The 21,246-nt window shown below is 52.8% G+C and overlaps 4 protein-coding genes across 4 annotated transcripts; 2 read left to right on the top strand and 2 right to left on the bottom strand.

Annotated features, from left to right (window-relative positions):
* Positions 1-1,658: 1,658 nt before the first annotated feature.
* J4E83_003600 (uncharacterized protein) lies at positions 1,659-2,513 on the bottom strand (the record flags this gene model as incomplete). The annotated part of the gene is made up of 4 exons (XM_049330534.1): positions 1,659-1,755; positions 1,803-2,227; positions 2,283-2,373; positions 2,419-2,513. 4 exons carry the CDS (start codon positions 2,511-2,513, stop codon positions 1,659-1,661), a joined length of 708 nt encoding a protein of 235 aa, XP_049189951.1.
* A 410-nt stretch (positions 2,514-2,923) lies between these two features.
* J4E83_003601 (uncharacterized protein) lies at positions 2,924-9,371 on the top strand (the record flags this gene model as incomplete). The annotated part of the gene is made up of 3 exons (XM_049330535.1): positions 2,924-4,497; positions 5,683-7,841; positions 8,461-9,371. The coding sequence occupies 3 exons, from the start codon at positions 2,924-2,926 to the stop codon at positions 9,369-9,371; spliced, it is 4,644 nt and encodes a 1,547-aa protein (XP_049189952.1).
* A 3,627-nt stretch (positions 9,372-12,998) lies between these two features.
* Positions 12,999-13,583, bottom strand: J4E83_003602 (uncharacterized protein; the record flags this gene model as incomplete). Its single annotated transcript, XM_049330536.1, has 2 exons — positions 12,999-13,514; positions 13,536-13,583. 2 exons carry the CDS (start codon positions 13,581-13,583, stop codon positions 12,999-13,001), a joined length of 564 nt encoding a protein of 187 aa, XP_049189953.1.
* Positions 13,584-18,318: 4,735 nt separating this feature from the next.
* Positions 18,319-21,029, top strand: J4E83_003603 (uncharacterized protein; the record flags this gene model as incomplete). Its single annotated transcript, XM_049330537.1, has 3 exons — positions 18,319-18,330; positions 18,389-19,607; positions 19,654-21,029. The coding sequence occupies 3 exons, from the start codon at positions 18,319-18,321 to the stop codon at positions 21,027-21,029; spliced, it is 2,607 nt and encodes an 868-aa protein (XP_049189954.1).
* Positions 21,030-21,246: the final 217 nt, after the last annotated feature.

Below are 21,246 nucleotides of genomic sequence, written 5' to 3' on the forward strand. Positions count from 1 at the left end.
GATTGCGGATTCGCTTGTTGATCGTTATGTCGCGGAAGATCTACTGGATCGTCGCCGAACGACAGCGTCATGGCAACCCAAATTCTCGTTAACCGTTGAGCGCGAAAAAGAGTTACTTTCCATGCGAACCAGACGGCGGGTTGGGAAGATTTGCGACGAGTGGGAACAGTCGAGGGGATCAGCCCTAAGGAATCAAGCATCTCGCTAGATGCTGACTAGTTGGGCCGGACTCGACGCAACCCCTGACTCTCCTCTCTCTGCAGTGGTACAAAGCTTTGAGGCGTGAGCTTAGCAGGCAGGCGAGTCCCAGCTGGAATGTTGGAAAGCCCGCACGAATGGCCCAGCCCGTGCAGCCCGTTGGCATTTTGTGACGTTGTTGGACGCCTGAATGGGACGTTGGCCGAGTGTAGCTGGTAGCGAGCTCCAAATATAGCTATCGATAGGAGGCCGCATCGAGATGGAGTTGCAGAGAGCTCGGCATGAAGAAAAAGCAGAGTTGCTGGGCTTAGGTGAGCAATGCGATGCTTGGTAGTCTCCTTAGATGGACTGGAAAGTGCGCGCGTCATTGAATACGCGCGGCCGGAGCGCACGAGATGCAGTGTCACGACAAAAGTGGGATGATGGATTGAAGTCGCGTTACTGTAATATTGTGGTAGGAGCATCGTAGCCGAGGCCCAGAGCCGCATCTCTTAGATGTGGTAAGCACCATATCACGAATGTATGCAGGCAGAGGTCTGCAAGTCTCTCTAGCAATAAAACCTACTTGCACACCGCGTTTGCAATACCAAATTCTTCCGCTCAGTGTAATACCAAACAAAATGAATCTCATTCTCTTACACGCGGCCTTATGCTTTTAAAGTTCTTCGACGGCGGTACATTCCAGCGCACATGCCCATCCAAAAACTCAACCCAGCATCTCCATCTTGGCCCCTCATGCCATGCCTCAACGCCCCCTCCCTCGTTACCCAAAAATCAGCAAAAAAGAAGGTATTTTCCGACACCGGGAATCTAATTAATTGTTAGGACCATGCTTCGAAGTCATGTTGCTGCTATGCGAACTTACCGAACCCGGGCCTTGCCGGCACTGTACAGTGAACTGACTCTGCGAGATGAGAGCGGCAAATCCTAGCCACTAGACCATATCGGAAATTGATGGAAGGATGTGAAGTTAGAACAGATAGATTGTTGGTGGTTGGGGTTGTGGTGGTGAGGTTTGCAAAATTTCTTCGTCGCCCCACCCATCACCAACGAATATGAAGCTAGCGGGACAAACGAAGGGTATGACTGGTATGAAGAGATGGAGGCGGGGTAAATGTATCTGGTATTTGGTTTATACTACCGGATTACGTTGATGTCGTAACGAAGTGGTAGATGTGAGTATACGGCTAGAGCTGGGCCTATGAAGCAGTCCGATAAACGCAACTACAAAGCCAGAGCATGAAGAAATGCTGCAGTTCATGTATACATTATGCGAAGTCATTCAACTGTATGTCTCCAAACATTGTAGCAACCTAATAATCTCCATGCCACTCCGTCTCGTCATGCGGTTTGAGTACCGTATCGCGCTTGTACCACGCAAACCAAGCAATGGCCAGTGTGATTATGAGCACCAGGGCCGTCGTCGCTTCGGTCGACATGAGCGGGGTCGATTGAGAGAGTCAGAGCTCTGACTTGTCGCCTAGAGCAGGTATTTGCTGGTTGAGGTAGGACTCGAGGTGGTCGATCTCATCTGGGTCAGCGGAGTGCACCAAGTTCCTGCGCATTGTCAGTAATCTTCTCATACTCCCATACACTTAACGTACTTGTAAGTCCTAAAGTCGACCTTGAACCCGTGCTTCTCAAGTTCTTCCGCGCTCAGCTTGCCCCACTTGTGTGCAACCACTTGGTCAGCGTCGCCGTGGCCCATGAAGATGGGCGTCTTCTGGTTGGGGTTCTCGGTCGGAATCATGTCCTTGATCTTCTTCTGCAGCAGGAGGTAGCAGCTCAAACCGAAGATGCCTCCGAGTTGCTCCTTGTATGTCACACCGGACATCAGTGACATGGCGCCTCCTTGCGAGAAGCCTCCAACGACTACGCGGTTGGCGGGTATGCCCTTTGCGACTTCCTGGTCGATAAGGGAGTGGAAGTATTTTTGGGACTCGATGATGCCCTTTTCGTCTTCGTCGCGGTCGTCGAGCGTGCTGAGTGACTTGATGTCGTACCATCCTGGCATGCTCATGCCCATGTTCTGTGTCGCGTATCAGCGATATGCCGTGTGTTTGCGTCGGACTTGGTTAACGAACCAGTGTGATCGGGATGTTTGGCGCATTGGGGAAGATGAAGGAGACTTCCTCGAACTTGCTACGTCTGCGCCAGTTCTCCGCGAGGAATATCCTACGCTGGTTAGATGTACACATTCATAATGTTGAGTCCCCTTACCAGCCAGCCCCGCTGTCACCTAGTCCATGTGCCACGATAACAGTGGCCGTGTGTCGCTTGAGCGCAGGAACTACCAGCGGCGCCTTGTGAGCCATGGTGAGCTTAGTCTGAACGCGTTCAAGAGGTATCGATAGTATCGATAGACGTGGGGTAGCTCTGATCAGAGGTGACGGACTCCCGACAAAGTGGACCTCGGCGCGTCCTCGTCATGCGCGCTAAGGCAGGGACAAGGGCCAAAGCTCCAATCATCGTCATCGACGTCATGATACCTGCCTTCACCATTCACGCGTAGTTTCCCCTTTCCGGCCACTCACCCTTCACCTGTCGAGGTTTGTAGCTCACGAGATACCTCAAGTGATCCTTTTCTATCACCCGTCTCCAATTCGTTTGCCTGGCACGTCTCCTCACCATTGCATTTAAACTTCCCTATAAGCGACTGCTGGCATTGCGCCCAAGCCCATTGACGATCTCATCGAATCGACTTGCCATCTCCACTATACCAAGCATGGCACGAGCAACCAGGAGCTCCGCCAGGGCCGATGCCGTGCAAGCGCCAGCCATTGGCCAAGAACCAGTACAACTGTCGAGTCCACCGACTACCCCAGAGGCGCGCAATGGACGAAAAAGGAAAGCAGTCAAGGTCGAAGAGTCGCCAGACGCGACTTCCAAGAAAGCACTCGTCACACCAAAGAGCACCAAACGCGCAAAGAATTCGGCCGTGAAGCAGGAAGATATCAACGAATTCCCACACAACCTTGGTGCTATTCCTACTCTTCCCATCAAGAGCGAGGAGGAAGAGAGCAAGCCTGCAGCAAAGAAGCCCAAGAAGTCTGCAAAGACAGCCAAGCCGAAGAAAGAGGAAGTCGGGGACCTCGTTGCCAAAGCGACTACCACCACCGACGCGTCACCCAAGAAAAAGAGCAAGGCCAAGACAGGGGGCTATGGCCTCACTCCAGGCCAGACACCATATCCAAACTACCCTCATCCTACGGCCGAAGAATGCGAAGAGGTGACGCGTCTCCTTTCCAAAGTCCACGGCAAGGTCGAAGCTCCCAAGACCATACCCGCACCTTCTCTTGAAGTCTCTGGATGCGGAGAGGTACCGTCTGTCCTCGATGCCCTCATTCGAACACGTCTTTCGGCAGCGACGTCCGGCACCAACTCATCTCGCGCATTCGCTGGTCTCGTCGCGAAGTTCGGCATCCTGAAAGAAGGCGTTGGCAAAGGCAGTGTAGACTGGAACAAAGTGCGACAAGCAGATCAGAAGGAGATCTTCGAGGCGATCAAGAGCGGCGGACTCGCAGATGTGAAGAGCAAAGACATCAAGAAGATCCTCCAAATGGTCTGGGAAGAGAACCAGGCACGGCGCGACGAGCTGCTTTCCTCATCAGACAAGGCTCCCGGCTCAGCGAACGAGGCCGAAGGCGAGAAACATGCAGAGGTCGAGAAGGCAGATCAGAACATCGTCTCACTCGACCACCTGCACCTTCTCTCCAACGACGACGCCTTCAACGCACTAACAAAGTACCCCGGCATCGGCCCCAAAACAGCCTCCTGTGTCCTCCTCTTCTGCCTCCAACGCCCCTCCTTCGCCGTCGACACCCACGTCTTCCGTCTCTGCAAGTGGCTAGGTTGGGTGCCTCCCCCAGGCGATCCTGCAGGCCTCGCACCCGGCGCAAAGGGCACCTTCGCAGGCGCAAACCGCAACTCAACGTACGCGCACTGCGAAGTCAGAGTCCCGGACCACCTCAAGTACCCGCTTCACCAAGTGCTCATCAAGCACGGGAAGAGCTGTCCGAGGTGTCGCGCGATAACGGGTGAGAGCAGCGAGGGATGGGATGAGGGTTGTCCGATTGATCATCTTGTTCAGAGGACTGGTGGGAGGAAGGATGGTGGTGGAAGTCCTGTTAAGGGAGCTGGGGGCAGTGCGAAGAAGAGTAAGAGCAAGAAGAAGGTTGTGGAGGAGTATGAGAGTGATGCGATGAGTAGTGGGTTGAGCGACGCTGAGAGTGAAGTGATGAGTGATGTTGTTAGTGATGCGGAGGTGGAGGAGTCAGAGGCGGAGGCTTCAGCGTCTGAGTGAAGGAGACGAGTCTATTTTGCGTCATATCAGGGCATCTATTTCGGCAAATAATGGTTAGGCCAGGAGGTCGCCAGGCATTTCCTTCACATGTATACTATTTGCTCATATATTCTCAAATTTAGCATACATCTTATCCTACTTTTTTTTTTTTTCCTTCTGCCAGGGCTCCGATAGTGGGAGTTTTGGAGAACAATAGGGATCGAGCTTGGCGGAACGATGAGAGTCATGTTTGGTTTAATTCTTGGGATGTTTTTTTGCGCTTTGAAATTTGTGTCAGCTCCTAGATATGACTGATGAAATGCGATGGCATCAATGCATTTAAAGTTTCTCATGAGAGATAAGACGTAATCTGTATACTTCGAGAGTAAGATTAGTGAAGCAGACGCGAAAAGTGGTGGTGATATCTTGTGCATGACTTGTTCCCCCTAGCTAGCACACCAAGTACTTGACGACAATATCTCTTGCATAGAACGCTCTAGCACATAGCAGCAATGCAAGAGAGCATGCGAAATACTTACGGAGAGAACGTGACAGCGGTAACGTTGGCGGTTGAATTGGGGCTCAGGCGGGTGACGTTAGCGCGACTAGGCTCCTCGGGGCGAAGGTGCAACAAAGCCGAGAACGTGTCATAGCGCGGCTTTCACATGATGGCAGCGCACGCACGCTTCCTCCACAAACCTGTCACATGCTCGACGCTCACCCAACCACACAGCCTCAAACCAGCTAATGCGCCGCCGCTTGTCGACGGGCTGAACGGCTATTCCTGTAGTCATGGACAAACCACGCAGGACGGCTGACCTGGCCTTCCCCCATTTCCACGCCTTTCCCCGTTACCCCAGACGGATCCACACGGGGTTTGACATTGCGACGTGACATTCACATGCTTACGAATTACAACACTCGCATTACCGACATCGTAAGCCCTGCGGCACCACGTGGAGACCCGACTTGACGCCTTTCATGACGCACAGTAGACCTGCGACTGTATTCACTGGGTTCGATATAGCTGTTTGTGCTGGGAGAGAGGTACAGTCATGATAGACCATGTATTAGGACGGCCGTCGGTGCAGTTTAGGAAGATACAAGTACTGGCTGTAGTGTCCTTTTGGTCGTTCTACCTCTACAGGTAAGCCTACGCAAACATCCTCAAACCACACCATTGTATGCTAATAGACACACAGAGGCGACCGCCATGGCCCACCGATTCTTCGCCGCGTATCCGCCCTGCTCTCCAAAAAGCTCACCGTCTGGCAATCCGTTCTCATCACACTCCTCTACCTCTACGTCGCGCGTAACTTCGGCAAGCTCGTTGGCCTTGAGTGTCCCGAGCCACTCGCAAGCCTGTACTCGCGTTCATACTTCCGCGCGACATGGGTTACGACAGCGCTGGACGCAGGCTTCTGGTCTGCTATGCGAATAAAACGGAAAGGTGTGAGGGATCTGCTGTCGATTGTGTTCAGCATATACTACATGATATGTGCCGAGCAGGCGGATGAGAAAGTTAGGAAGATCAGAGCGACGCTCACAGTAGATCACCTACGCGTGGCGTGGAACAAAGGGACGACACCGTATCTCGGTGCGCTGACGAGCATGATGCGACCAAGGCTGATGGTGTATCCGCCACGCCAGATTCGCATACCACGACCGAGGGCTAGTTCGTACAAAGAGCCAGTAACAGGCTGGCTGTACTTCAACGGACCGCGGAGTGCATTGAAGAAGCAAGATAAAGTTGTCTTGGATATCCCTGGTGGTGGTTTTGTTGCTATGAACCCAAGGAATCACGATGATAAGCTCATGGGCTGGGCTGGGAAGACGGGACTGCCTGTCCTCAGTCTGGACTACAAGAAGGCGCCTGAACACCCATATCCATACGCGCTTAACGAATGCTACGACGTCTATCACATGATCATCGCGTCGAGAGGAACTTGCATGGGCCTGTCAGGAGAAGCAGAGCCGAAGATCGTCGTCTCAGGCGATTCAGCTGGTGGCAACTTGGCTGTGGCCATGATACTCATGATACTTCAGAGTGGTTCCACCGAGACGCGGAGATGGCAGGGCGAGTCCCCTATACCACCTCCAATCGGCGTGGTATTGATCTACCCAGCGCTAGATATGAACATTGGGAATTGGATGACGGACGAGCAAATGGCCCTCATCCGCGACCGACGCGTGAGAAAGACGAACCGACCTATCTTGCGGCACAAGAGCGACGACTACCGACAACTCGCACCGAACACACCGTATGGGTCTGATGACTCGGATAGTGAGGAAGAGCGCACCAAAGTGAGCATGGTCAATGGATCTATGCCCAAAGCCAATGGCGGCGACATTACGTCTCCCCAGACCATGATCAAACTCTCCGCCGCACACACAGGCCAAGACAGCAGCACCGCCACTCTGCAGCAACCTCCCAGCCAGAAATCAAGTCTCCCACCAACACCTCTCGCAACCCAACCTCCCACTCCTGGTGCCGCTGCCCTCCCTGCACCTCCCGCAACGGCCATCAAGACCCGCCTCGCAATGTCCAGCATGATATCCTACTTCAACGACCGTATCCTCACCCCCGAAATGATGCGCGCTATGATAATCCTCTACATCGGACCCCACCACCGTCCCGATTTCAGTACCGACTACCTCCTCTCCCCTCTTCTGGCACCAGAATCTCTCTTGGCAAAGTTTCCTCGAACCTGGATGTTAACAGGCGAGCGCGACCCCTTGGTGGATGACACTGTCATCTTCGCAGGCAGATTACGTCAGGCTAAACGCGCAGAATGGGTTGCCGCGAAAGAGCTAGGACTAGACTGGGCACGAGGCAGTTTCAACGAGGAAGACAGTGTCGTAGTCGATCTCGTGCCAGGTATAAGCCACGGTTTTCTCCAATTCGTCGGTGTTTTCCCCGAAGGTTGGAAGTATATCTTCAAATGCGGGAAATGGATTACCGAAGCTTTCGAAGAAACAGACTCAAGAAGGTATGGGTACGATGTCGAGACACCGGGGTACACACCTGCCGCGGGCACGACTACAAGGAGAAGAGAAGGGGGCGATTACTTCGGTACAATAGGCCTCGCGGATGCTATCGATGGTCTTACGAGTCCGAAGTTTAGCCGCAGGAGACATCATCGTAGGAGCGGGACGGCGAGTTCGGCGGACGAGGATAGACCATTGGAGATGACGGTGCTGGGTAAGGGAAGGAAGAGTCCGCAGAAAGATGGGGGTGATGGTGTGGCTGGTGGGAGAGGGGTTGGAAGGGAGAGGGGCAGGATGAAGAGTGATAGGGGGAGGAGGAAGAGTTTGGTTAGTTTGGCGAGTGAGGATGATTTGTTGGGGAGGAGGATGAAGAGTTTGACTGGGGCGTTGGGGGGTGATGGGGGGATCTGATGGTGGTTGGGTCAGCAAGCACATATATCGTTTGTTTTAGTGCATATATGTTCTGAATAGAAGATGATTTCATGAGGGTTGGGTATTGTGGATCTCGTCGTGTGCTAACTCATGGCAAGGGCATCGGAATATCATCGACATGGTAGGACAAGACTCAACATCAAAGACATGCGGTACACTGATTGCAGACAGGTACCCGATCATCCTGGAACGATGTCCTGCGCTGAGCCAAATATCAGTCCGCCATGCACAGTCTTGCTGTGCCGCAATCACAGCATCACCGTTGATTCGTCGATAAGTCACACAAGCGCTATGAAAGGACCGATCCTTGCTCCATCACGCGCATTTCGCTGCGGGCCCATGTGTATCTGCCCTATGGCAGAGGCAGAAGGCCTCTTGCTAAGACACAAAGATATGTACCTCAAGGTTTCTACCCTGGTTGTGTTCGTTCGGAGTGGCTTGGCATGCTGGGAGGGAAAGCTGCCGTACCTGTTCTACCATTAAGCCCGCCCCAAATCTCCTGGTTTGATTGCTGGTACACCGCGCCTCATTCTACCTCATTTCTGTACTAGACAGTGTAGAGCCTGTCTCTTCTACTAAACTCGGCATCACCACAAACCGCTCATATCCTAACTCGGGAAAGCGGATCCGGCTCAAGATGAGGGGAGCATACATTAGTAGGCGCCAGGGCTCGGTCTTCCCAGAGATCACATCTGCAATTGGTGGTGTGCCATCTGACACCGCGTCGATTCAATCTTCCACTCTCCAGCAAATTACATCTGCGGTTGGGACTGCTCTCTATCCTTCTTCGACAGGTTTCGACACACCTCGCAGTTCAACCACAAACTCGCTGGCCTCGAGCACGGAAAGCAACGACGGTACAGCATCATCTCCGCAGCCATCGGATGGCAATGTGCCGACAGCGGCGCCACAGGACAACGGCAGCGGTAGTTCAGGGCTCGGAGGCGGCGCAATCGCTGGCATAGCTATTGCAGCAGTCCTCGTTATCGCGCTCATCGGTGGATGGTTCTTCTGGCGGAGAAGAAAACGCACCAGAGGGAAGGTCACGAGCACTGAGATTAGTGCGCACATCGCAGGAGACGGGGGCGGAGATGGAGGCATACCAGAGCTTGACACAAAGGAGCGGCCACAAGAAATGCCAGGAAGTCGACAGATACAAACGCAAGAGCTGGATCCTACACAGTACACCAAATACGCGATGAATGGATCTCATGAGCTCAAGACCGAGTCTGAGCCGGTTGAGCTGCTGAATGGTCCAGATGAGTACACTGCGCCAGTCCCTTATCACGCCCCGCAACGACCCGCTGCTGAGATGACGGAGATGACGGATACGACTGAGGCGACAAACAATTCACTCTCATCTAATGTCGAAGCGCAACGGCGGAGAGAGATGGAATGGCTAGAGATGGAGGAGGAAAGGATGCGGAAGCGGCGAGAGTTGCTTGCGGCGCAAAGCGGTGCGAAGAATTGATAGTATAGGCCCAGCAAAACCTCTACTTAGCTGATTTTGAAAGAAACTCAAGCACAAATTAAAAGTGCCCATATGTCTCTCCATGCTCCAAGTCCAGAAAACCTCAAATCTACTGTCTGCCGAAGCATCGCACCGAGTGCAAAAGCTCCCAACACGTATCTGCGACCGAAACTGCGACCTCTGAATCCATCACTACAGCTTGCATTGAAATGACGACAAAGGTCTGATCATTCCGGTACATATGATAGTCTCGTCGAATGAGAAGTCCATCCACCATGCACAGCCTTGCTCGCTTGACTGTGCCGCAAACACAGTCCCGATGTTTGATTCGATACTGCGTCACACGACCTGTAGGAAAGGCCCGATGCATCAATTTCGACGTGTAGATAAGTGGGTACCTTTGTCTCTTTGACCTATTGGCCTATCGCGAGAAGGAAGGGATTGCTTAGGATTGGGGGCGATGGATTGAGGTACCCCGCTCGCTGTTGAGAAGTACTTGCGGTGATGTATGAATGCCAGGGAACTCTTTAGAGTCACATGGCCCGTCGTCTGATCTCATTATACGTGATATTTCGCGCATTAACTTCCGACAATTCGAAGGGTCTTCGATTTCCATCCGCCCAACTCCTCGGTCCCACGCACCCCATCCACAATGGCAGACCCATCCACAATGACAGAAACATCCATAGTGATAGTCACATCCATAGTGATAGACGCACCTACGACGACAGAGGCACCCACAACGACAGACGCGCCCGCAATAACCGGCCCACCAAAAAATACATACGGCTGGCGCAGCGTCGATGTCTGGGATTCCGCCGACACAACTATAACAACAAAGTTGTTCTTTACAGAGCCACCCGAACTAGGGCCCATATACATGACGCTGGTCATGTTTCCCCATCAATATGGTATCAGCCTTCCGCCTGATCTTCAGACCATGACGAAGGCAGACAAAACCTATCGCGTATCCGGATGTGAATTCTCTTTAGCGACAGATCGGACAGTGATAGCCTTCCGTCGTGACCCTTTTGGACAAGGTGTTTATGAGACGAGTGCTGTCGAAACAACGACGCAATCAACGCCGGTGGAGATCTCAGCACCAAGTTCCACAAATGTCGGGGAGAGTCAAACAACTTCAGCAACTGATGCGACAACGGACTCGGAAGCTTCGGGTTCTGAAGGCAGCGCGAGTGCGATACAATCCGACAGTGGGACTCAATATACAACAGCCGCAGCGGATACCAACACTGGCAGTCCAGGGCTAAGTGGCGGCGCAATCGCCGGCATAGCTATAGGCGGAATTGTTATCCTCGCCCTTATCATAGGTGGCTGGTACTTCTGGCGCCGAAGAAGGCGCATACAGACTATGACAAGCAAGAACACACATGAAGCCGACGAACGGGCAGAACAAGATGATGAGAAGAGTCTTCCTGATCCGCAGTACGATGCATCCACATTCGGCGCTCGCCAAGAGATGTCTGGCGATAGTCGCGCGCAGGAACTGTCCCGCTCGCAATCGCACAGATATGTAGCGCATGAGATCGGGTCTGATGATATACCGGGGGAATTACCACTTCCTGGAGTGACTGAGGCGACAGATGAAGGGGAAGTGGAGATACCAGTTCCGGCAAACGATAATACTGCTTCGCATACCTCGCCACATATAGAAGCGCAGAGAAGGAGAGAACTAGAATGGCTAAAGATGGAAGAGGAAAGAATACGGAAGAGACAGGAGACGCTTTTGATGCAAGGGGGTGGGAAGGTTGATGGGAGCAGAGAGGCTGAATGAATGTTTTTGCGGCGCGAGCGAAGGAGATGGACGAAATTGTCTTTTTCGGAAGCAAATGGGGAGTATTCCCAAGGTTCGACAGAACAATTGTGAAATAGGGCGCGGAATAGTGGTTTGGTGTGGAGATGTGTGAATGTCGCGAGGCTTGGTGGCGGAGACCGTTGCGCGCAGTTGCCGAGCTCAAAAAGGAGAAGTAGCGTTGGAGGCGTTGTGGCTGACTTTGTCGGGGCTAGAAACATCGAGTGGGTTGACCGATGTCCATGTAAGCTGCGTTTCCGCCCTGCACGGCACAGCCCGTGACAGTCTCAACATGCCGAATCAACGTTCGCTGAGATAGAAAGGTTTGGGGGCGAACAGGCCATCTAGCAAATAGACGGCATGCGCAGCCAGTACCACATTTAACCAGCGCCCAGAAGGGTAGCCGCTAAACTATATATGGTACGCAATTTATAAATCTATAATTCCAACCGTTGTGCGACGACAGCCCCATTCAGGCTGTGCCCATGATACGGCCCCGTCAGAATATGTATTCTAGATCGTTATATATGATAAGAAAGCCGTTGGTGCTTTCTTACTGTCCAGCTCCACCTGTCGAGCCTCTTTATCACGACATTCATATGTCCGTAAATTCGTCTCACTCTGTTGTGAGAGTGGCACTCATTCTCGCGGTCTACTTCATGATTACCAAGAATGACAGATCAAATTCCCGGAGCAACATTGATCACCCAACAGCTCTCACCAGCGTATGCCGAACTTACCGCATACGAGGTGACTCTGCTCGCTGAGGGCTCATCGATCATAGCTGTTACAGTTGAACCTTCGCCAACGCTTCAACTCGAAATAACCCGCAGCGATTTTCGTGAGCCACCGGTTACGGTAACTTTAGGGCAAACAACAGTAGTGGACAATCTCATCATAGGTCTCGAAACCAGAAAGGCCTTGGAAATTGTGTTCTCGACTCTAGCTGCAACCACATGGTCTACAACAAATCCGTCACCAAGTTCGGCACCCTTAACAGCGACTGGATCCACCCGCACAACCACGCCTCCTCGTTCTACCCGAACCTCACGTCCTAAACCTAACCAAAACCGCAATTCCAAGCCAGGCATAGGGAGTGGTGCAATAGCCGGAATAGCGATAGCAGGCATTGTCATTCTCGCCCTCATAATAGGCGGATGGTATTTCTGGCGGCGCAAGAAGCGGAGGACGCAACTACCCACGACCACCCTCACCGACGACGAACTAGCGAGACGAGAAGGCGACGGTGACAAGATGGTCCTCGGTGCAGACCAGTCCGCCCCAACGGCTGGCGCATACCAAACGCAATACCAAGAGATGTCTGGCAATGGCCTCACGCGGGAATTAGATCGGTCGCACTCATACAAATACGCGGTGGGAGGAGCGCATGAGCTCAGAGCTGAGGACCAGCCGGGAGAATTGCCGTATAATGGGATGGAAGAGCATGGGCGAGCGAATGAGGCTGGGGTCGTCGGAAGGGACGATGGAGATGATGACAGGACTACGGAGACCATACCAGTACCGGGAGCGAACAATTCGACGTCACAAGTCTCGCCTCATGTGGAGGCGCAACGAAAAAGAGAGGTAGAGTGGTTGGAGATGGAAGAGACGAGGATGAGGCAGCGGCGAGAAGCACTTTTGCAACAGGGTGGTGGTCAACACACGTAATACGTTAGAAAGAGATTGAGACCAGGTATGATGCAACAGTGCATACAACCACCCCAAATACCCTCCTATCAAGCCCATCATCGCATCCAAGAACCTACATGAAAACCCTCCACAACCACCTTCCAATCTCGCCAAATCCTCCATCACCCCTACTCAACGACCTCAACCTTAACCTCCTTCCCCCTCACCATATCCGCCAACTTCGTCTTCATAATCTCCAACTCCCTCTTCGCATCCCTATTCTCCTTCCCCCTCGCCCTCTCATCCGAAAGTTCCTTCTCGAGCCCCAACACCTTAGCAGTCAACAAAGCGTTCTGCTGTCTTACCTCGATAACCCGCTTCTCTATATCCTGGTCGACGACCCCCTTCTTCGCCTTCTTAGCTGCGAGTTCCCGCTTCAATATCTTGATATCGTTTTGCAGTTTGCCCTGCAATAGGACTTTGTCGTCGACTCGAGCCTTGGTACTGCGATGCAAAGTGTTTAGTCCGTTGAAGCGCTGCTGTAGGGTTGCCATTTCTGCGTCCTTGGTCTCGAGGACGCTGCGGTGATTGGTCTCGAGCTCGGTCATGGAGTGGCGGAATGCGCATAGTGAATCAATTGCTTGGTTGATCCGGATGTGGGGGTTGAACATCTGGTTGTTGTCAGTGGACTGAGACGCATACGACTACACCGAGGGGTAGTGGACGTACGGGGCCGGAGTCGTGCGGCGGACGACGGGCTCCTTGGACGCCATGGCGGGCCGAGAGTGGTGGGTGGCTTGTACCGAATATGGACGTGTCGTAGGGTGGGGGATTCGGCGGGGGCATGTTGTTGGAGAATTCGGGCGTTGTAATTGTTGATGGAAGGCGAGTGGATGGGCGGTGATCCTCGTGCGGAGAGGTATGTCGCAGGGAGTAGTAGCAAACTGGCCGTGCGGTGGTGATCAAAAGCGAGATTTTGATAGCGTGAGAGGAGTCGGAAGGCTTGCTAATTGAGCGAAAGAGAGTATCAAAAGACCTGGTAGAGGGGGTTATGGAAGTAGCGATAGTAGCGTGACTGACATCTCGAAGTAAAGGTGGGTGGACGACGAATCAGAGCTGTCTAGAGCGTTTGCACTGCGACGCGCTGCGGTGTGGGTATCGTCGGTTTATACTCGATTCAGTCAACAATTGCGAGGCATGCACTACTCAAGTCTCGTTTGCTGTTTTGACCGGAATGACTGAAGTGATCGGACCGGAGGAGTAAGAGCAGAAATCACTATCGTCGAGAATGGTGTATAATGTTTGGAGGTAGTAAGACGCACCCTGATGGACAATACTACTTCAATACGAGCTGGAGTTGACGAGAACTAAACCAAAGTGATAGTACGTGCTGGGCAATGGTCCGCAGCAGTCAGAAGCGTCCACGGTTTGTAGATGGTATACTCATCGTCATCGCCAATATCGCTCCCGGGGCCTCGATGATTCCTGATGATCTCAACAGTGCCAACCCTAGTATATGTATCCGTCGTTCCCTCGACCTTCTCGATGCATATGCCCACGTGGCCGGTAATCATCATCGCACTACAGGATCTGTAGTCGACAGAGTCAAACATAGCAAAAGCATTGACCAGTGCGCCGTTGTCGAGCTGGAGCTTACATGATGGAAACTGTACAGTATCTGTGTCAGCCTTGACCCGTGTAACCAGAGTTAACGGTCCTCTGATGCGGGCGGACCCAGCCGTAATTTCGCCAAAGGGGTCCAAGCCGCTGTGAGTGATGTTGCACTCTTCGAGATGGGCACAATAATCGGCCCACATGTTATCAGCCTCGTGTTGATAATCGTGACAAATGATGCCTTTGACAGATGCCCACGACCACGACGGGGCAGTCCATACCTGCCGTTTCCTAAGACCCCGTCGTTTCTCTCCTCTTCTTTCCTCTGGGATGAGAGACCATAGGTCCGGATGCCAGTACCACAGCGGATAAAAGTGCCATAGGAGGCCGTCAAGGAAGTGCGATTTCCATAGACCGGCGTAATATGTGGCCCCGGTGACTTCTTGTACTTTTCGAACAACGCCAGCCATCGCTGGAAAGGTGTCTTTGTTGAAGCTCACTTCGCGTATGGTATGATCTTCTATATAATCATACCATTGATAAAGCTTGTGACGTATAGGTTGGTTTAGCGGCCTTGCCATTTGCTCAACGGTATTCCCGTGGTAAGTGCGGTGCAAGAACGCCCAGTTAATCTGTCTAAGTTTCTCTTCGTTCTTGCTACTCATAGAGCATTCCCAGGTTATTTCGCCAGTCTCAAAGCTCAAGATACGACGGGAGAGTACTTTTTCTTGTCCAGCCCATCCACGACCATTCAAAGGCTAAAGGTATTAGAAAATTTCAATTGAACAATGCCAAACTCAGGGAGTTCAACTAACCTCGTCAACTGGCATGGGAGCTGTTTGAAAGAACAGATCGAACGAGTCTCCTTCGTCTTTGATGTTCACACATAATGGAGGATTTAGTTCGCGAGGACCAAGGAATCCCTCCCCACAGTGCTCTGCTCGTGAAGCAGCTACAGTCAAAGATGCATTGGAGTATACATCTGCCATATGTGCAGATTCGTGTTCCCAGTCTCTCTTCGAGTCTTGCAGGATGCATAAGCAATCAATCCAGATGTATCCAATGTCCAGACATCGTACAACCATAACAGCGTCTTGCAAGGTTCGCGGTAGAATGTTGAAGCCTATTCCAGACTCGTGGTTCTTCAAATTGATTGTAGTCGTCGTCAAGGGTAAGGTGGTGCCCCAGCAGTAGCTCAACGCCGCATAAAGACCCGTCTGACCTTCGGAAGTCTGTAGAAGCTTGCAACTTTCACCCCGAAGTTGATCTCGCCATGGCTGCTGCATACCGAGCATTTGTTCTCGTCCAGGAAGCATGCTCACGTCCAAGACTCGTCTAGGCAGGGGTACTCGTCGCATTGATCGATTATGGCACCAGGAGTGGCTAGTGTTACATTTGTCCAGCCAAGATAGCATACGTTTCAATGTTTTAGGATGCAGTGTCTCTCTTAGAACGACACTAGTGAGGTCGCAGATTCGCCTTAATGGGTCGTCTGTACTATCCAGTCAGTTTAGGATTTTCTATAGTTCAGCGTGCGTGAAAATTACCAAATAGTAACCTTATGTAGACGAGCAACCAAGAGGAAGTTACAACACAGTGTGGAGTACCTAAGGCGATTCGGAAGGGCTTATGCGACTCCGTAGCGCTAGGTAATCTCATCCACACCATGGGATTCTGTGGAACGACAGTCTTGATTGTTTCCAATGTGAAGGAGTTTCGTCCCCTCTCCCACGTCGTGCACCAACTCGTTTGATTGATTTTCAGCAGGATGTATGCGCAGAGTGGGCATGTCTTCGCGCGAGACACCATCTCTGCAATAGTGCATCGTCGCTCGTTCCAAGGAAGATTGTCGTTAGGAATCGACGATGTTCGCCCAACTGCGTTGAACCTAAAGCCAGCTCTTTCAAGCGTGTGATCATGTTTCTCTCGTGTGATGACTTTGCGAAACGGTATCGACCTGCAAACGTTACAAAGCGACATAATTGAAATCGCGACGTGCAAATGTGCAGTGGCACGGTGATATCATCGCAGTCCTCACATGTTGTTGTCCCCGCAGCTGTGCCACAATGCTACATATGCGCTAGCCCTTATCTAGCACCTAACATTGTCACATGATCGATAATCGCCTGCTGCATTCTGTTGTCCCAGGCTTGTTTCCCGAATGTTGTAGTGGGTGGTCTATCTGCCTACCACGATGGCACGAAAAGAACATCATTCGTGTTGATAGAGGACCTGGGCCCTCATATAATCGGTGGATATCGTAAATTTACCCTGACTTTGGTGATGTAGTCTGAAGAAGGGTCATGCTCGTCGTTCTCGTCGTTCTCTGTGCATGCGGTGAGTGTATGTCTTCGACGCGCTGCATCGTCCATAAGCCATCTCACAGCGGCAGTGCCGAAGTGAACAGGGGGCTCGGTCGTTAATATCGCGTATCGCCTATCTCTGGCGTGTGAAGAGATCAACGGCTGGTTCGGTCCTATTGAAGCAAACTCTGAAAGAACAAAGAAGGTTCATCATCGGCTCATGTGAGTACGACAGGCATTGATGCGTCTGATGCAGACAATGACGATACTACCTTTCCATCGACGGTGCGGCAGTGCCAACAGCTTATGGCACATGCGAACTAGTTCGACGTTTGATTAGAAGACAACCTCTGCGATTGCATCATCTCTCTGGAAAGGCCGTGAATCGCAGCGCACCTAGCCCATGCGCGTAAGCGTAAGAACGATTGCGCACACCCCGCGGAAAAGACTGGTGTGAACGTGTGGCGGTGCAGCGAAAAACGCAGGGTCTGGAAGCTGCGCCACGTGTACCCGCATGTGTAAACAGGGGCAGCGAGCTGAAAAGACGAAAACTCAAATTCTGTCCAGTCGATATTGCGCGTCACCTGGTGTTGGTGGAGATGACAGTCGGGGCCAGGGGATTGGCTGCAGCCGCAGATGAGATCGCAGACGTGGTGAGACGGGATGTGGCTTCAATCTAGATCGTCGGTTCCCACAGGGGGTGTGGAGTTGTCAATCCTTCCCGCTGTGTGCGAGGAGCGGCTGCGCGTGTCAATCAATTGTGACTATCACTGCGGGATCAAGATGCGGTGGGGAGAATAGGCTTTCTGTGTCTGTGTCGTGTCTGTGTGTAGTGCAGGGTGATAGGATGCGCACAGAGTACGGTGAGATGGCATCGTCATAGTTTCGGCTGCTTAACCGCAACAACGCATAGTCGGTTCTGTGCCGTGTTTGTTCGCTGTATCACTGTATCGTCGGTCGCTTTCAACCAAGGCGGCGTCTAGTGACACCTGACAGGAGAAGGGGTAGCCCGGCAGCGGACAACGCTCGATTGACGTAATTGTCGTACCGCATCCAGGACGATCGCTAGCGAGGCTGGGAGCTTGCCAAGCTTGGCAATGTTCTCAACTGGATTTGCGCCGCATGTCGCGAATCACAAGGTTGCTTTTCCGCCAGCTCGGTAATTTCCCTGGGCCCTTGTCGCGCATCCTTCACATGAAGACGCGTTTCGAGCCGGACATGGGTGGGTGAAAAGTCTCACTTCACTTCACGGCCACGCCGAGGTGCATCACCGCCACGCAGCGAAAAGCTTTCCGCAATTGAGGCTGGTGATGCAGGCCGCAGTGAAGTGTCAGGGTCCAGAAGCTGGATGCGCGCAGCTAAGCTGAAGGGGTTAGCGGGCTGGTTCGAGTCGCGCGATAGGACCGATTTGTGGAGTGTGCTTGGACCACGACGTCACACTAGGAGTAGAGGCTGGTGGACTCCTTGTATAGCGCCCGCAGTCCTGTTTATTTGTATGCAGTCCTAGAGCCTCCTCATTTCCTAAGAAGCATCTTCCCTTCGCGACTCCTTCACTCCACCCCACGGGCACGCGACTGCCTAGTTGCCCAGCATGTCGTCTACAGTCAGTTCCCCCACTATCGCGACAGAATTGACATGAACGCGCGCTAATCATAACAAAGGGTGGTGAAGTTGGCAAAGCCCAGAAAGAATCCTCCAACTCCCTTTCCAGTTTGGTCTCCACTCTGGTGCCGACTGCCATTCTTGCGATCGCCTTCGTCGTCGCTTTCCTTATCGCGCGCAAATACTTCCGCCGAGTCTATGCGCCGAGAACCTATCTCAACCACCTGGGGCAGCAGCGACAGACGCCTGCGCCGAGCGGAGGCTTCTTAGGATGGATAAAAGATTTCAAGAACCTCAAGGACGAGTACATTCTCGACCACCAGTCCATTGACGGCTACCTGTTCGTGCGCTTCTTCAAGGTCCTCATTGTCACCTGCTTCCTCGGATGTCTTGTCACATGGCCCGTTCTCTTCCCCGTCAATGCGACTGGAGGGGCAGGCCAGGAGCAGCTCGATCTTCTCTCCATGAGTAACGTCAACCCCGAAGGCAAGAATGTCAACCGCTACTATGCCCATGCCGGAATCTCCTTCATCTTCCTCAGCATGGTCATGTGCATCATTGCCCGCGAGTCCTTCTACGTCGTCAACCTCCGCCAAGCGTACCGTCGTTCGCCATGGGGCGCCAGCCGCTTGTCTTCGCGTACCATTCTGTTCACCAACGTCCCAACGACCATGTCGCAGTCTGCCCTCTTCGAGATGTTTCCCGGCGTCAAGCATGCCTGGGTCGCCTCAAACACAAAGGAGTTGGACGACTTGGTTGAGGACCGTGACAAGACTGCCATGAAGTTGGAGGATGGCGAGAACCAGCTCCTACGTGAAGCCAACATGAACCGCATCAAGGCAGAGAAGGGCAAGAAGCACTTCGTCGCAAGCGACGTATCTGACGGCACCAAGTGGATCGACCCCAAGAAGCGCCCGACACACAAGCTCAAGTTCCTGATCGGCAAGAAGGTTGACACTATCGAGTACGGACGATCGCACCTTGCTGAGCTCATGCCAAAGATCACTCAAGAACAGGACAAGCACTGGAACGGCCAGGGTGAATTGGTCGGAGCCGTCTTCCTCGAGTTTGATACCCAGAGGCATGCGCAGGACGCCTGGCAGATGATGCAAAGCAGCAAGACCCGACCTGACAAGAAGCTCAAGGCACGCCAACTTGGTATCGTGCCTCAGGAGGTCGTTTGGGGCAATCTGAAGATCAAGCCCATGGAGCACCTTGCCCGCTGGGCAGTCGCTACCGCCTTCATCTCTGTCATGATCATCTTCTTCGCAATTCCCGGTAAGACCCATCATGCACATTTACAGACCTCAGCTAACGTACTCAGTTGCCTTTGTCGGTCTCATCTCCAACATCAACTACCTGGCTGACCGTTTCTCCTGGCTCGAGTGGATCCTGGACATCCCTCAGGTTATCCTGGGTGTTGTTACCGGTCTCCTGCCAGCTGTCATGCTTGCCGTGCTCATGGCCCTGGTGCCGATTGTCTGTCGCCTGATGGCCAAGTTGGCTGGCTATGTTACATGGAGTCAGATCGAGCTCAAGACCCAGAACTGGTACTTCGCCTTCCAGGTCGTCCAGGTATTCCTTGTGGCAACCCTGTCCAGCGCCATCACGTCCGCCATCAACCAGATCATCGACAACCCCGGCAGCGTGCTCACTCTGCTCTCTACAAGCCTGCCCAAAGCCTCCAACTTCTACATCAGCTACTTCATCCTGTTGGGTCTCTCATCGGCTGCCGGAACTCTGCTCAACATCGGCGGTTTCGTCGTGGTAGTGCTCCTGGGCCGCATTCTGCCTGGCAAGACACCTCGCAAGATCTTCGACAAGCTTACTAAGCTTTCGGCTCCATCGTGGGGATCTGAGTACCCCAAGTGGGTCAACTTGGCTGTCATTGGTATCACCTACTCTGGCATTGCACCTCTTATCCTCGGTTTCGCTACCATTGGCTTTTCGCTCATCTACGTTGCTTTCAGGTACAACTTCCTATACGTGTACGAGACCAACCTGGACACCAAGGGCGAAGCCTACCAGAAGGCCCTTCGCCAGCTTATGACCGGTATCTACCTGTCTGAGATCTGCCTGATTGGTCTGTTCGCTATTGCCACGGCCAAGAACATCCAGGCCGTCGGTCCCTTGGCCATCATGTGCCTGCTCCTGTTCCTCACCCTCGTCTTCCAGTTCACTCTGAAATTCGCCCTAAAGCACGAGGAAGCTCGCCTCGCCTACACCGACCCATCCCCTGCCCACGGCAGCGTCACCAACGGCCACCACGAGGACGGCATGCACACGCAGAACGGCGAGAAGGTCCACACCACCCATGCCACCCCCAGCTACGCACCCAAGGCCACTCGCATGCCCGGCTTCCTGGCCAAGATGTTCAACCCCGAGAAGAACTCGATCCACAACCTCTCCGCGTCCCTCGACCAGTTCTACCACCACCCGCAAGAGCCGCTGCCCATGGAGATCCAGAAGCGCGCCTTCTTCAACCCCTCCGTCACCAGCCCCACACCCGTAATCTGGATCGTCAAGGACGACATGGGCATCAGCACGCGCGAGATCAGGGACACACAAAAGACCGTCCCCGGACTCGTCATCACGGACGAGCAGGCTACTTTCAACGAGAAGGGCAAGGTGTACTGGAAGGGTGTTGAGGACGGCCACTCGCGCGAGGCACCCGTCTTTGACGAACGTATTGTTTACTAGTGGATGGCCTGTCTTTCATTTCAGCTAATGACGATGGAGTTCGATACCCAAAAAGGGATGAAACGTTTTTCCTTGACTTGTTTTTGCGGATGAGCAGAACAGCGATGGCGAATGAGGCGTGGCTTTTCAATTCTATAAATGAGTACCCCTGCTACTTTAGCTATATAGTTCCTAGTAATGACACTGAGTTGCACACTCATCTCAAGACTGAACTATG

The sequence above is a fragment of the Alternaria metachromatica genome, assembly GCF_023757995.1.
Source record: "Alternaria metachromatica strain BMP 0045 chromosome Unknown scaffold_6, whole genome shotgun sequence".
Classification (NCBI taxonomy): domain Eukaryota; kingdom Fungi; phylum Ascomycota; class Dothideomycetes; order Pleosporales; family Pleosporaceae; genus Alternaria; species Alternaria metachromatica.